At 43.7% G+C, this 12,851-nt stretch overlaps 1 protein-coding gene across 17 annotated transcripts in view; it reads left to right on the top strand.

The window, feature by feature from the left end:
* The window catches only part of GARNL3 (GTPase activating Rap/RanGAP domain like 3), a 176,295-nt gene that overhangs the window by 13,160 nt on the left and 150,284 nt on the right, over window positions 1-12,851 (top strand). For 16 of the 17 annotated variants that reach the window (XM_035257825.2, XM_078327466.1, XM_078327453.1 and 13 more), the window contains one exon: window positions 5,304-5,474. The exons of the other annotated variant lie outside the window; for it this stretch is intronic. In XM_035257825.2, the coding sequence (XP_035113716.1) occupies window positions 5,332-5,474 (143 nt within the window). In that variant the 5' untranslated portion in view covers window positions 5,304-5,331. The remainder of the gene's footprint in view (window positions 1-5,303; window positions 5,475-12,851) is intronic. 17 annotated transcript variants of the gene reach the window in all.

Genomic DNA, 12,851 nt, shown 5'->3' on the forward strand with positions numbered 1-12,851 from the left:
GGAACCAATCTGGAGCTCCCAGACAAGTTCTCTGGACTGCTGTTACTTTCTTGAGGCCTTGAGGAGAGGCCTAACTGTGAAGTAGGCTTTGTTTCTCTTTACCCTAATCCCTTTGGACTCACAATACTAAGACTCAATGCACACCTAGGGCTTGAGAGTCACAACATAGGAGGGGAAAACTATAAACTATGCTTCTCAGGGCCAACTTCCGTCAAATAGGAAACCACATACATACAAAAACACTTTCCATAGGAGTGTTTTAGTGCTCAGGGATACCCCATCTCCTCTCCTGCAGGTCCCCTGCCCCCAGAAAGCACCTCCACACTGAATCATCCTTTCTCCTACCTTATCCTGGGATATTTATCCTAGAGCCTTCTTAAATCTCCCTATTGCAGTATTTGATGTTTTGAGAGAAGCCTTGTTCTCTTGATGTCTTATTTTTCATCTGTTCCCTATGGAAACCTCCTGAGCTGTACTCTTCATCTGCCCAGTGCTGCCATTTCTCATGGGTCCTGTGCTTGGTAGTCTTGCGTGTTCATCTTTGCAGTCTTTGCTCAGTAATCTTGCATGTTCGTCTTTGCATCTCGATAGTCTTTGCAGCTCTCCTGGGTTGTGTACCTACTAATATTGTCAGTGGAACCACCTTGACTCCCTTCTGCTCTATCTGAGCAATGGTTGGGTCTTCTTTTTTAGAACCTGAGCTTGAGGTCTGGCCTCAGGAAGTGGAAAGGGTACAGAGGCAGTAGGAATGTGCCATCTCTTCTTACCAATCCCATATTTTCCCACCAGTCCACCTAATTCCCTGTTCCTGTGCTGTATCTGACCCCCTGGCAGGGCTTCCCTTGAATTACCAGCCTTCACCCCCACTTCAAGGCAAACACACCCTTCTACAGAGGGTCTGGGTGAGTCAGTGTGATATCCCCTGACTTGTGGCCCTTCTTTGGACAGGTTCATGTGTACTTTTGGTTAATGTCTTTCAAGAGATCCAAGTGGCTCCTAAGACATACTTATCTTTCTCTTCCTCAGCCTGTTTTCAGGAGGTCACACTTTCTCATTAGAAAGCTGGGGCAGTGAAAAAAAGAAGAAGAAACCCTCTACCCAGTCCCACCTTTGCTATCATTCCTCACCCCTCCAAATCAAACCTAACCAGGCCTTCAGGACATGCCAGGTCATTTCCTTCACCTTGTGGGAGATGTACAGAATCTCAATGATCTCTTTCAGTTTGTCTATACTTAACCATATGTAGCAGGTCTCAGAATTCTAGCATGGAGTTTGGCCACTCTCTTGTTTCAATAAGTTGTCTTCTATACATTGAGCTATTTTTTTGCTTTTTTCCAAGAGTTCCAAGGAGTTAGGCAAATGAACACTTATTCCACTTATTTCCAAGAAGTTCTTCAACTGCTATATATTTTAAATAGTGAAAAGATAAAGATAAAATATGTCAGAAGGTTAAGAGGAACATATATGTTTTTAAATTAGAAAGTTAGGACTAGAAAAGATAAAAGAAATGAGTAAATAGATAAAAATGGTGATGAGACAAAATCTGAACAGCTTCTGAAGTCGAACAATTAGATGAAAGTGTAAAGAAAGAACTCTTAAGAGTAAATAAAGTATGGCAAAAAGATAAAATTCAGTGAGAGAAAAGGTTTAAAATAGCTAGCATTTTAAATTTTTAATAAAGTCTTAAAGGGCTATGGAAGAACACGCTAAGACAAAACATCTTAATATTGAAAGATTTAAAAGGTAAAATAATGTAAACAATGTATAAGGATATCTCATTCTGTAATATTCCAAATGAAGGATGCATGTATATTTACTGATGTAGAAAGATGTATAAGACCTCTAGTTTAGGTAGAAAAGCAAGTCACAGAACATTATATAGTCCAAGCATATATGTTGCATAAAGGTTTGCAGATAGAAGAGTGGTAGGAAGCCAAACTGCTACTGAAGAGGAAAGGGAGTGGGGTCAGGGGGTATCATGGACATCGTTAGTCAGTTCCCTTAGATGCCCTCAGGTCCCTTTACCTTTCTGTGCTCTTTTTCCCGTCTCCAGTTCCATGCACCTCCAAGCACTCACAATAGGAACTTGTGGGCGAAATGCCCTTGTACCCCTGCACCCCACATATGTAGAGAGCTTGAAGGACATGGGCCTCTACGTCAACCCACCCTCAGTCCCACCCTATGGCCCTCAGCCAGTGACTGAGGCTGCAGGAAATGGAAGCCTCGCTCCTTGTCTCAGGTGGGGACAACTCTGAGGTGTCAGTTACCTTGAGGAACAGTGCCCCAACTATAAAGCAAGCCACACATTTTCTAGTAGCCACATTAAAATTCATTTTAATAATGGGCTGGGTATGGCATTCATGCCTGTAATCCCAATACTTTGGGAAGTCAAGGTAGGAGGATCACTTGAGCTGAGGAGTTTGAGACCACTGTGGGCAACATAGGGAGACCCCTGTCTATACAAATAATGTTTTAAAAAATTAGCCAGGTGTGATGGTGCACACTTGTGTTTCCAGCTACTCAGGAGGTTGAGGCAGGAGTATCTCCTGACCCTGGGAAGTCAAAGCTATAGTGAGCTATGATCATGCTACTGCACTCCACCCTGGGCAGCAGAGTGTGGGCCTATCTCAAAAAAAAAAAAAAAATTTTTTTTTTAATTAAAAAACATCATTCTAGGTCAGGCATAGTGGCTCATGCCTGTAATCCCAGCATTTGGGAGGCTGAGGTGGGCTGATAACAAGGTCAGGAGTTCAAGACCAGCCTGACCAACACGGTGAAACTCCATCTCTACTAAGAATACAAAAATTAGCTGGGCATGGTGACGTGTGCCTGTGATTCCAGCTACTCATGAGGCTGAGGCAGGAGAATCACTTGAACCCGGGAGGCAGAGGTTGCAGTGACCAGAGACTGCACCATGGCACTCCAGCCTGGGTGACAAAGGGAGACTCCATCTCAAAAAAAACATCATTCTAACAATGTATTTTTATCATTCAACATGTAATCAGTGTGAAATGTTATTGAGATGTTTTAAATTCATTTTTATTTGTACTAAGTCTTCAAAACCCAGTGTGTATGTTACTTCACTTTGGATGCCTCCATTTCAGTTGCTCAGTAGTGGCTACCCAATTGAAGAGCACAGCATCAGTCACATTGAAGCTGTCCCTCCATAGGGCTCTGCCTGAAGCTCAAGCCTCACTGGGTTTCTTCTTGTTCCCTGTCCTGCTTCCTTCACTCCCTTATCAGTATCTTTTGAGAGCACTGCTTAATAAATCTTCTGCATACAATATTATCTTTGTAATTACTCATAGGCGGGTGATGAAAAATGAGAACACATGGACACAGGGAGGGGAGTACTAAACACTGGGGTCTATTGGGGGGAAAAGGGGAGGGCCGGTGGGAGGGGGATGTGGGGAGGGATAACCTGGGGAGAAATGCCAAATGTGGGTGAAGGGGAGAAAGGAAGCAAAACACACTGCCATGTGTGTACCTATGCAACTGTCTTGCATGCTCTGCTCATGTACCCCAAAACCTAAAATGCAATAAAAAATAAAGAAAGATGAATCTGGAAGATTCAAAAGAAAGAAAAAAGAAAATGTCCCTCATCCTGAAGCCCTGATCTGTTATTTATTTGTTGGTGTATCACTAAGGCAACTTTAAACTCTAGTGACATTGGGTTTTAGAAAACTTGGGGTTCCTTTGGGTAAAGAACACCTGATAACATGGCAGAACCCTGATTTCTTGCCCTTTGTCCTAAGTAGGAGACTTAAGCCTTTGATGTCTATCTAGTTACTGCCAAGATTAGTGGCCTGAAGGCAGCTTAGGGTGAGATTACCTGGAAGTCTGGGTTAGGTATGAAGCATGTGGCTTCTTGGGCCCAGGAAAGGTGATGGGGGAAGCCAAGTCATCATTTATAAAAGGAATACCAGAGGGACCTGGCAAGAGATAAGACAAAGGGGACAGGTAGGAGGTTATGTGAGTCTTGAATCCTTCCTGTGTTAGGCACAGGTCATTAGACTGACTTTTTCGGGGTTTTTTATTTGTTTGTTTTGTTTGAGGCAGTCTCACTCTGTTACCCAGGCTGGAGTGCAGTGGCGTGATCTTGGCTCACTGCAACCTCTACCTCCCAGGTTCAACTAATTCCTCTGCCTCAGCTTCCCAAATAGCTAGGATTACAGGCATGAACCACCACCACTGGCCTGTTTTGTTTTTTCGATTTTTTAAAAATATGCCTGCAGTCTTGCGTCTAATTGGCACCACTATAGAACCTTCAGAGTGGGCAGTGCCTATCTGATTCCAAAGCCCCAGCCTATGTGGAGTCACTTTTCTTGACATCCAGCCTCACAGCACTCCCTCCTCATGCATAAAACCTTTCTGAACCATTAGGCCTTTTGTTTTTTCACAGTCTTTCTTTCTTTTTTTTAATTCACTAGTGACTCTAGCCAGAGATGTCACAATGTTTCTTAAGAAGACATTATAAAGAGTCCCCTTTTGACCAAAGTGTTATACAAGATTGCTTTTATTTTTATTTTTCCATTTCCAAGTAATTGGATTTTTCTGGCTTGTTTGCCTGTCACTTGAGGTAGAGGTGAGTGAAGAGCCCTGCTAATTGGCTCAGAAAATAATTCCAGTCAGAAGGAGCGTGATGCCTGCATTTCCTAACAGAGTAGCCCCATCATCCCACAACTGCCTTTTCCACCTTCCTTGATGCATCATCGGAGAAAGGAGCAGACACATCTCAGGAATGCAGTTCTCAATTTATTCCCATGAACAAGCTTTTATTAATTCAGCAAGCATTTACTGCTTATATATTATATGCTATTAACTCTTGAACTGTGGCCTTTGATCCTTGTTTCACTGTTGTTGCCAGTCTAGGCCCTTTGTATGGCTTTTCTTGAATTTTTAAATTAGGAGATAAACCAAGTGCTCCTGGACTGCCCCAGTGATGGCCATCAGGTTCTACCACCAGTGATTCTCCAAAAGCATTCTAGAAATAGCTTCCCTTACCAAATTAATACTGCCTTTAAAAAAATAAGTTTGTGATTGTTCAAATGCTCACTGGGTATCCTTTTACTTTAGACTCCACTGACTTAACTTATTGCTGAGGGATGTAACCGGACTTGGATGGTTCCATGGCCCAATGCCTTCCTTTATGCAATAAGGTCATATGGGTCTTAGGTTGCCTCAGTATCGCCCTCCTCCTTACTTACCAGTAGGGCTAACCTTGGGGAGGAGGGGCAGAGCAGGCCAGGGATTGGCCTGCAGTTCTCTGTCTCTCAATGCTTTTCCCAACTCTTCTGCTTCAGGACAGCAGCCCAGCCTCCAGGCCCACTGATGGATCCATTAACGAAGGGGCCCTGTGGGAGTCAGATGGCACAAACCCTTCTGTGGAAAGCAAAGTCATCTCTGTCTTTCGGCATCCAGCCCCTTCATACATGGCCAACAAAAGAGCCTGAACTAGAGTCCCAGGTCAACCTGTAAGTAAGTAAAAGAAGAATCATCTCAGTTTGAGCTTGTGTTCACTACAGCTTGAAACCCCTTAATGTTTAGGAAGAATATACTCTTTACTTTGTGGGGGATAGCGGAGAGGGAGAGAGGAGTGGATGTTTGGTTGGGAGACTGCATTTCTGTTCTTCCTTGTGTGTTTAGTAGTATTCATTGAGCACATACTCCATCCAGGTCCTGTGTCAGACGTTATGAGCAAAATAGATTCAGTTCCTGTCTTCAGTGGGCTTGCAGCTCATGGAACAGATAGCCATTAATCAAATAATCACACAAATACTAACAAATTGTAATAAGTTCTATAAAATGTGCTGCCTTGATTCAATAAACATTTACAGAATACCTTCTGTGTGTCAGCAACATACTGGGGATATTAGAGGATAAGACATTTTATCTACATTTGAATATAAATAGTTTATGGAAGCAAAAAAAATTTCAATGTAATACAAAATAAATTGTAATAATAACTAGAATATAATTAATACAACAGTAGACTCTAAGGCCTATAGGGTAGTAACTGTGTTTTTATGTTTACTCCTGAATCCCCAGGTCTTTGTTATGGTGTATGATAATACTCATTGGATAAATGAATAAGTAAATGAATAAAGATGATATTACAAGAGAGGGGTGCTTAGCTTTTCAGGGGGAATCAAAGGCAGCCAGACGCAACAACATGATTGACTTCAAAATAAATAAGATGCTTCATCAGTTCAATGCAACAAATACTTTGATGCTTACTTACTGTACCCAGTGCTTTTGTGAAAGTGAGTTCCTAGGTAGGGTTATGGATCAGAATCACCAGTGGGACTTAAAAAATCATGTATGCCTGAAACCTGCCCCTCAAGATTCTGATGCAGTAGATCTGAAGTGGGTGAAGGAGGACACTTTGTCTTTAAGGAACTCCCTGCTTATCCAGGGAGACAGACAAGTCACCAGGTCATGCCAGTGATGCTGGAGAAGCAAAATGAATAACATGCTAAAGGAAACCATCACCTGCTGGAGGACAGGGAAGAGAAGGGATAACAGTTGAGCTCAGCCTTGTAGCATGAGCATTGATCAGGCAACAGAAAAGAAGTCCCCTTTAAACCGGAGGATGACACAAAGCAAAGGCTCACATGCATAAGGATGTGTTGATATGCATTAACCAACAATTCTTAAACTGGATTGCATGTGAAGATCACCCAGGGTAGCTTTAAAAACAAAAGTCTGCCCTGTCTCTCTGTTAGAAACAAGAGCTCAGAGTCACAAAGAAAACGAATACTCAATTAAAAGGATTTCTCAGCAAGTCAAATTTACTTATGCAGAAGGGTGCTGCTTGCCCTCTCATCTCTGGGAGAGCACACCAAATGAAGGAGGGAAGAGGTTTTTATCCCTAACACAGTCCCTGCTTCTCTGTCCTGTCCCCGTTGGCTGATGGTGAACCACACAATCTAAGCAAACTCAGTTGGCTATTTTAAACATGGACTGGAGGGAAGGTTGTTTACAGAACCGGTAGCTAGAAGTGAGAAGGTATAAGGAAGTTGATTGAGAACAAAGAACAAGGAAGTTAGACTTTGAAGAGGAATCCATTATATCTGACACCCTCTAAAATTCTGAGGTCTAGGGTGGAACACGAGTGCATATTTTTACAAAGCTCCCCAGGTGATTCTTGCATGTGGTAGATGTTGAGAAACACTGCTTTTAAGAAATGTAACCACAAATAAGTAAATAAAAAATAAATTATGAAGCACCTTATATGCCTAGCTAAGGGGCCTGAACTTTACATCTTAGGCAATGGGAGCCATTGACAGCTTTTATGCACTGAAGAAGTGAAGCAGTTTGGAATGTAAATGGGTCACATCGTTTAGAGAAAATCGTGATGGTCAGTTCTGCAGTGGCTTCTTAAGAGAAACTAGCAAAGCCAGGAGTCACTGTTGTTTTCAGAGCTTCTGCACCTTCCAGAAACTGCCTCTCAGGTGAATAAGAGAATTGAATGTCTGCTTGATCTGAAAAGGAAATTTCAGATTTCAGGCAATACTGAATTATCTGAACAAGATGGACCTGGGTGGTCTCGCGGGTTCTTGGTGGCCCCAGCGCACTGTAGAGGAGGGGAGGGAACCCAGGGCTTCAGCGCGGTGGCTCAAGCCTGTAATCCCAGCACTTTGGGAGGCCGAGGCAGATGGATCACGAGGTCAACAGATCGAGACCATCCTGGTCAACATGGTGAAACCCTGTCTCTACTAAAAAAAAAAAAATTAGCTGGGCATGGTGGTGCGTGCCTGTAATCCCAGCTACTCAGGAGACTGAGGCAGGAGAATTGCCTGAACCCAGGAGGTGGAGGCTGCAGTGAGCCGAGATCGCGCCATTGCACTCCAGCCTGGGTAACAAGAGCGGAACTCCGTCTCAAAAAAAAAAAAAAAAAAAAAGTGGGGCAAGTGGGTGGCCGGTCTGCCCTCTTCATCACTAATAAGAGAAGGAATTTGTGCCCAGGGAGTTTAGAGGTAATCCGAGAACCCTTAGCGCTGGAGCTCCTGGCAAGAGTTAAAAGTCGCCGCGCTGCCTCTTTTCCAGACTACAAGCCCCACTGTGCACTGAGCCGATGACGTGTAACAAGGGCGGGCAGGACTGCTGGAGAGCCTATGAGCACAGCAGAAGCACCCCGGGGAGTGGCCTTCTGGGCTCTGTTGGTGAATCCGGTTAGGGGTGGGACTGAGCCCTGGTGATTGGCGGCTGGAGGGACTACAAAGCCGCAGGGCGCATGGGGTGGGAGGGGCTGCGGGACGGCAGCTGCTGCTGGGTAGGACCAGGTAGAGTGCACACTTCGTCCTTAGGAAGGAGCCCATCAGCAGATTCTGGACTTTGGTGGCCTCACCCACTGATCTCACCCAGCTGCACATAGGAATGGGTGGGGTTAGGCCTTGCTCTGGACCCCAGACTAAGGGGCCAGACTTGAACCAATGGGGTTCTCTGGAAAGATGTATCTTTAAGAACCGCTACCATTTTGTGGACCGCCTATTTATGAGCTCATTCATTAAGTAAATATTTATTGATCACCTATGTGCCAGGCACTTGCCCAAGCATCCTAAATGTATCTTCTCATTTATTCACAAAACCCCGAGATAGCTGCTGTTACCTCCATTTTACAGGTAAGGGTACAGAGGCCCAGCCTTTTCTGGGACACACAGCTTGTAAGTGATAGAACAGGGATTGGACTTGGGTTTGTCTATTCCAGTGCCCATCTCTTAACCTCAGCGTGCTCAGGCGTGCAAATCAGGAGAAAAACATTTATGGGATGGCAGCGTCCACAGGGTTTCTTGTGCTGTCAAATGAAGTGTATAACAACAGTCCAGTGCTGAACACCAATGAAGTTGAAGAAGCACCAAGTTGGGTCTTATCCTAGATACCATAGTACCACAAAAACCTACTTTCTGCCAGAAAAGCGTTCTGGTAAACAATTTACTGGCATCTGTATGCTGTGCTGGGCCTTGTGCCAGGCACTGGGGATGCAAAAAAGGTATCTCCTTCCACATCAAGTGGGGGCTTATAGAAGTGCTGTTACCCACCACAGTCCAAGAAGATTACTCAGTAGAGGAAGAAGAATGAAAGATGAAAGATGGGAACTCTATCAGGCAGAGGTGGCGGGAAGGCCTTCCTAGATCATGTGTATAAAGACAAGCAGTATTAAAGCACTGGGTGTGTTAAGGGAGCCATGAACAGTTGGTGCTTCTTAGGGAGTGGTGGGCAATGAGCCTGCAAAGGGAGACAGAAGTTAAGCCATTGCAGAGTGGGATCCATTGGTCTTGACTCTCTAGACAGCAGCATGGCATGCTCAGATTTGAAAGTTGGAAAGAGAATTGGCGTCAGTTGGCAATTGGATTTCAGTAGGATGAGGCTGGTGGCAGGGAGACCTATCAGAGCAAAAGATATGAAGGTAGATGTTAAGAGTTCTGATGAGTGACAGGAATGATGGGATTGATTTGGAAGTATTTTGAGAAAGATTAGAGTCCAACCTGGTAATTATATGGGTTGTGGGGTGAGGAAGGGAGGCTCAGTGTTTTGACTCAGGCAGCTGAGTAGTTGGTATTGTCATTAATAAGTGAGCATTGAGATGAGACAGTACAAAATCTAAGATAGAATAAAACAAAGGTTATGTAGCAAATGCTGTCAGGAGCCAGGCAAGGTAGCTCATGCCTGTAATCCCAGCACTTTGAGAGGCCAAGGTGGCTGATCACCTGAGGTCAGGTGTTCAAGGCCAACCTCGCCAATGAGGCAAAACCCCATCTCTACTAAAAATACAAAAAAAATCAGCTGGATGTGCTGACACATGCCAGTAGTCCCAGCTACTTGGGGAGGCTGAGGCAGAAGAATCACTTTAGCCCAGGAGGTGGAGGTTGCAGTGAGCTAAGATTGCATCACAGCACTCCAGCCCAGGCAACAGAGTGAGACTCTGTCTCAAAAAAAAAATTTGCTGTCAGGGCCAAAGAAGGGTATAGTAACCTCTTAGGGGACAGGAGGTACTTAGGAAAGTCTTCTTGGAGAGAAGAATATGAAATGGACCTTGAGAAAGGAGTAGACCTTCTTTTATTTGCGTCAATTTTAATAGGCAGAGACTGGGGAGGAGAGGATTCTAGATGGTGAGATTGGCATGGCAAAGGCACAAAGCAGGGACACTTGTTCAGCGCATTTTTGAGGAATAACAGATGTCCTAGTTTGCCTCTTGTGTGGTGAAGTAGTGAAAGTCTGGAAAGTCAAATTGGGGGACATATTGTGCAAGATGTTGTACTGAATCCTGGAGCCATTGGGAGATGCTGAATGGCTTTCAAGACAAGCAAGTGGTGGTTTGATGTCTGCTTTAGAAAATTAGTTTCACCATTGTGTACATTGAAAAGCCCAGTTATGAGATAGACTAGTGAGGGGCTTGCTGGTTGTAAATGTCAAAAACTCAAATGAGCTTAGGCCAAAAAGAGAATGTATGGGTGCATGGAACCAAACTAAGAAAAGGGATAGATATGGCTTCAGGGCTGATTAGATCCAAGGCCTCAAATGCTGTCAAGTCAGATGGTTGTCTCCTGTTTTTTACCTCCCATTCTCTCTTTCCCCATGCTTCTTGATACCTGCTGGCCTCCCTGTCTCCTTCTCTCCATAGATTTTTTTCATGCAGCAGGTCAGGTGAGCTCAGGTAATATGTGTATTCTGACAACTTTGCAACCTGGAAGGAAAAATCTCATCAGTTAAAAGAACTCTGAGGAAGGACTGTAGTTGCCTAGCCTGGGCCACATGTCCATTCCTGGTTCTGTCGGGGGAGTGTCTATCAAGGGAAGAGGAGATAGTACTTGCTTGCCCAGGTGAGCAAAGCAGCCATGGAAGAGAAAAGAGTTGTCAGGGAGACCAGGATTCAACTGGGTCATAAAAGCCAGTGGAGGAGTTTCAAGAAAAAGGCTGATCACAAAAATAACTAAGGAAGTTTTTCAAAAATGTGGATCAGGGAACCTATTAGAAGCCCTAGTGGTGGGACTCAGGAACCTGGTTTAAGGTGACAAATTCAACAGAAAGTTTGAAGATGAAAACTAAAAGCTGACAGTTGAATTTGGTGATTGAGAAGCCATGGAGCACCTTTGAAAAACAGTGTCATTTGGGATGGGAGTGTTGAAGGCAGATAGCAAGACTTTCTGATGCATTCCTCACTTTTTCTAATTTATACCCTTGTTTCAGGGCTAGTACTGACCTTAAATGAGATAAAATTTCTTCATGGGGTGTATTAGTCTGTTCCCATGCTGCTATAAAGACATACTCAAGACTGGGTAATTTATAAAGGAAAGGTTTAATGGACTCACAGCTCCACATAGCTGAGGAGGCCTCATAATCATGGCAGAAGGCAAAGGAGAAGCAAAGGCACATCTTACATGGCAGCAGGCAAGAGAGTTTGCATAGAGGAACTCCCCTTTATAAAACTGTCAGTCAGCTGGGCACAGTGGCTCATGCCTGTAATCCCTGCACTTTGGGAGGCCGAGGTGGGTGGATTACCTGAGGTAAGGAGTTTGAGACCAGTCTGGCCAACATGATGAAACCCTGTCTCTACTAAAAATACAAAAAATTAGCTGGGCATGGTGACGCACACCTGTAATTTCAGCTAGTCAGGAGACTGAGGCAGGAGAATCACTTGAACCATGGAGGCAGACGTTGCAGTGAGCCGAGATCATGTACTCCAGTCTGGGCAACAAGAGTGAAACTCTGTCTCAAAAACAAAAAACTATTAGATTTCATGAGACTTATTCACTATCACAAGACAGTACAGGAAAGACCTGCCCCCATAATTCAATTACCTCCCACTGGGTCCCTCCCATGACATGTGGGAATTATGGGAGCTACAATTCAAGATGAGTTTTGGGTGGGGACATAGCCAGACCATATCATGGGGTACTGTAACTCAATACATTAGGAGAAAGCAAAGGAATGCTATTAGAAAGATGGCTATTAGGGCCATTCTGTCTTAAAAGGATATCAGCCAGGAGGAGAGAGAAAATTTGTAAAGTTTTAAATCCCCTCTGAATTATGTGCTAATTCATTTTTTACTCAGTGTTTTGTATAATCAATTAGGACATACTGCAGTGAAGTTAGATTTCTGTTTTTTTAATTTTGCTTCATTGTTTATTGTAATATTTTTATGTATGTATTACAAAAAGAGCTTCACATCTTGTATTTTTTAAACAGAAAAATAAAAGATCGTGAAATGCACACATTCTTATGTGACATTCCTTGGTTCCATAAAGTTAGATTTGTTAACAACCTATAATTCAGACTTAATTTTCCCCAGTCAGCTGAATTAACAATAGTTACCACCCCCCCTCTTTTTTTTTTTTTTTTTTTGAGACAGATTCTTGCTTTGTCCCCCAGGCTGGAGTACGCCATCTCGGCTCACTGCAACCTGCGCCTCCCGGGTTCAAGCAATTCTCCTGCCTCTGCCTCCCGAGTAGCTGGGATTACAGGTGCCTGCCACCACGCCTGGCTTCTTTTTGTATTTTTAGTAGAAACGGGGTGTCACCATGATGGCCAGGCTGGTCTTGAGCTCCTGACCTCAAGTGATCCACCTGCCTTGGCCTCCCAAAGTACTGGGATTACAGGCTTGAGCCACCGTGCCCGGCCCAATAGTTTACTTTTTGATCTTTTGAGGAAAGTTGCCGTGTATTTGAGTTTGTCACCAATGCGTTATACAAATATTAGGCAATTTTGTTATTTAGATCTTTTTAAATTTATTTATTTATTTATTTTTGTTTTCATGGGTACATAATAGGTGTATATATTTATGGGTTACATGAGACATTTTGATACAGTTAGGCAATGTGTTATAATCACATCAGGGTAATTGGGGTATC

Source organism: Callithrix jacchus, chromosome 1 (assembly GCF_049354715.1).
Source record: "Callithrix jacchus isolate 240 chromosome 1, calJac240_pri, whole genome shotgun sequence".
Classification (NCBI taxonomy): Eukaryota; Metazoa; Chordata; class Mammalia; order Primates; family Cebidae; genus Callithrix; species Callithrix jacchus.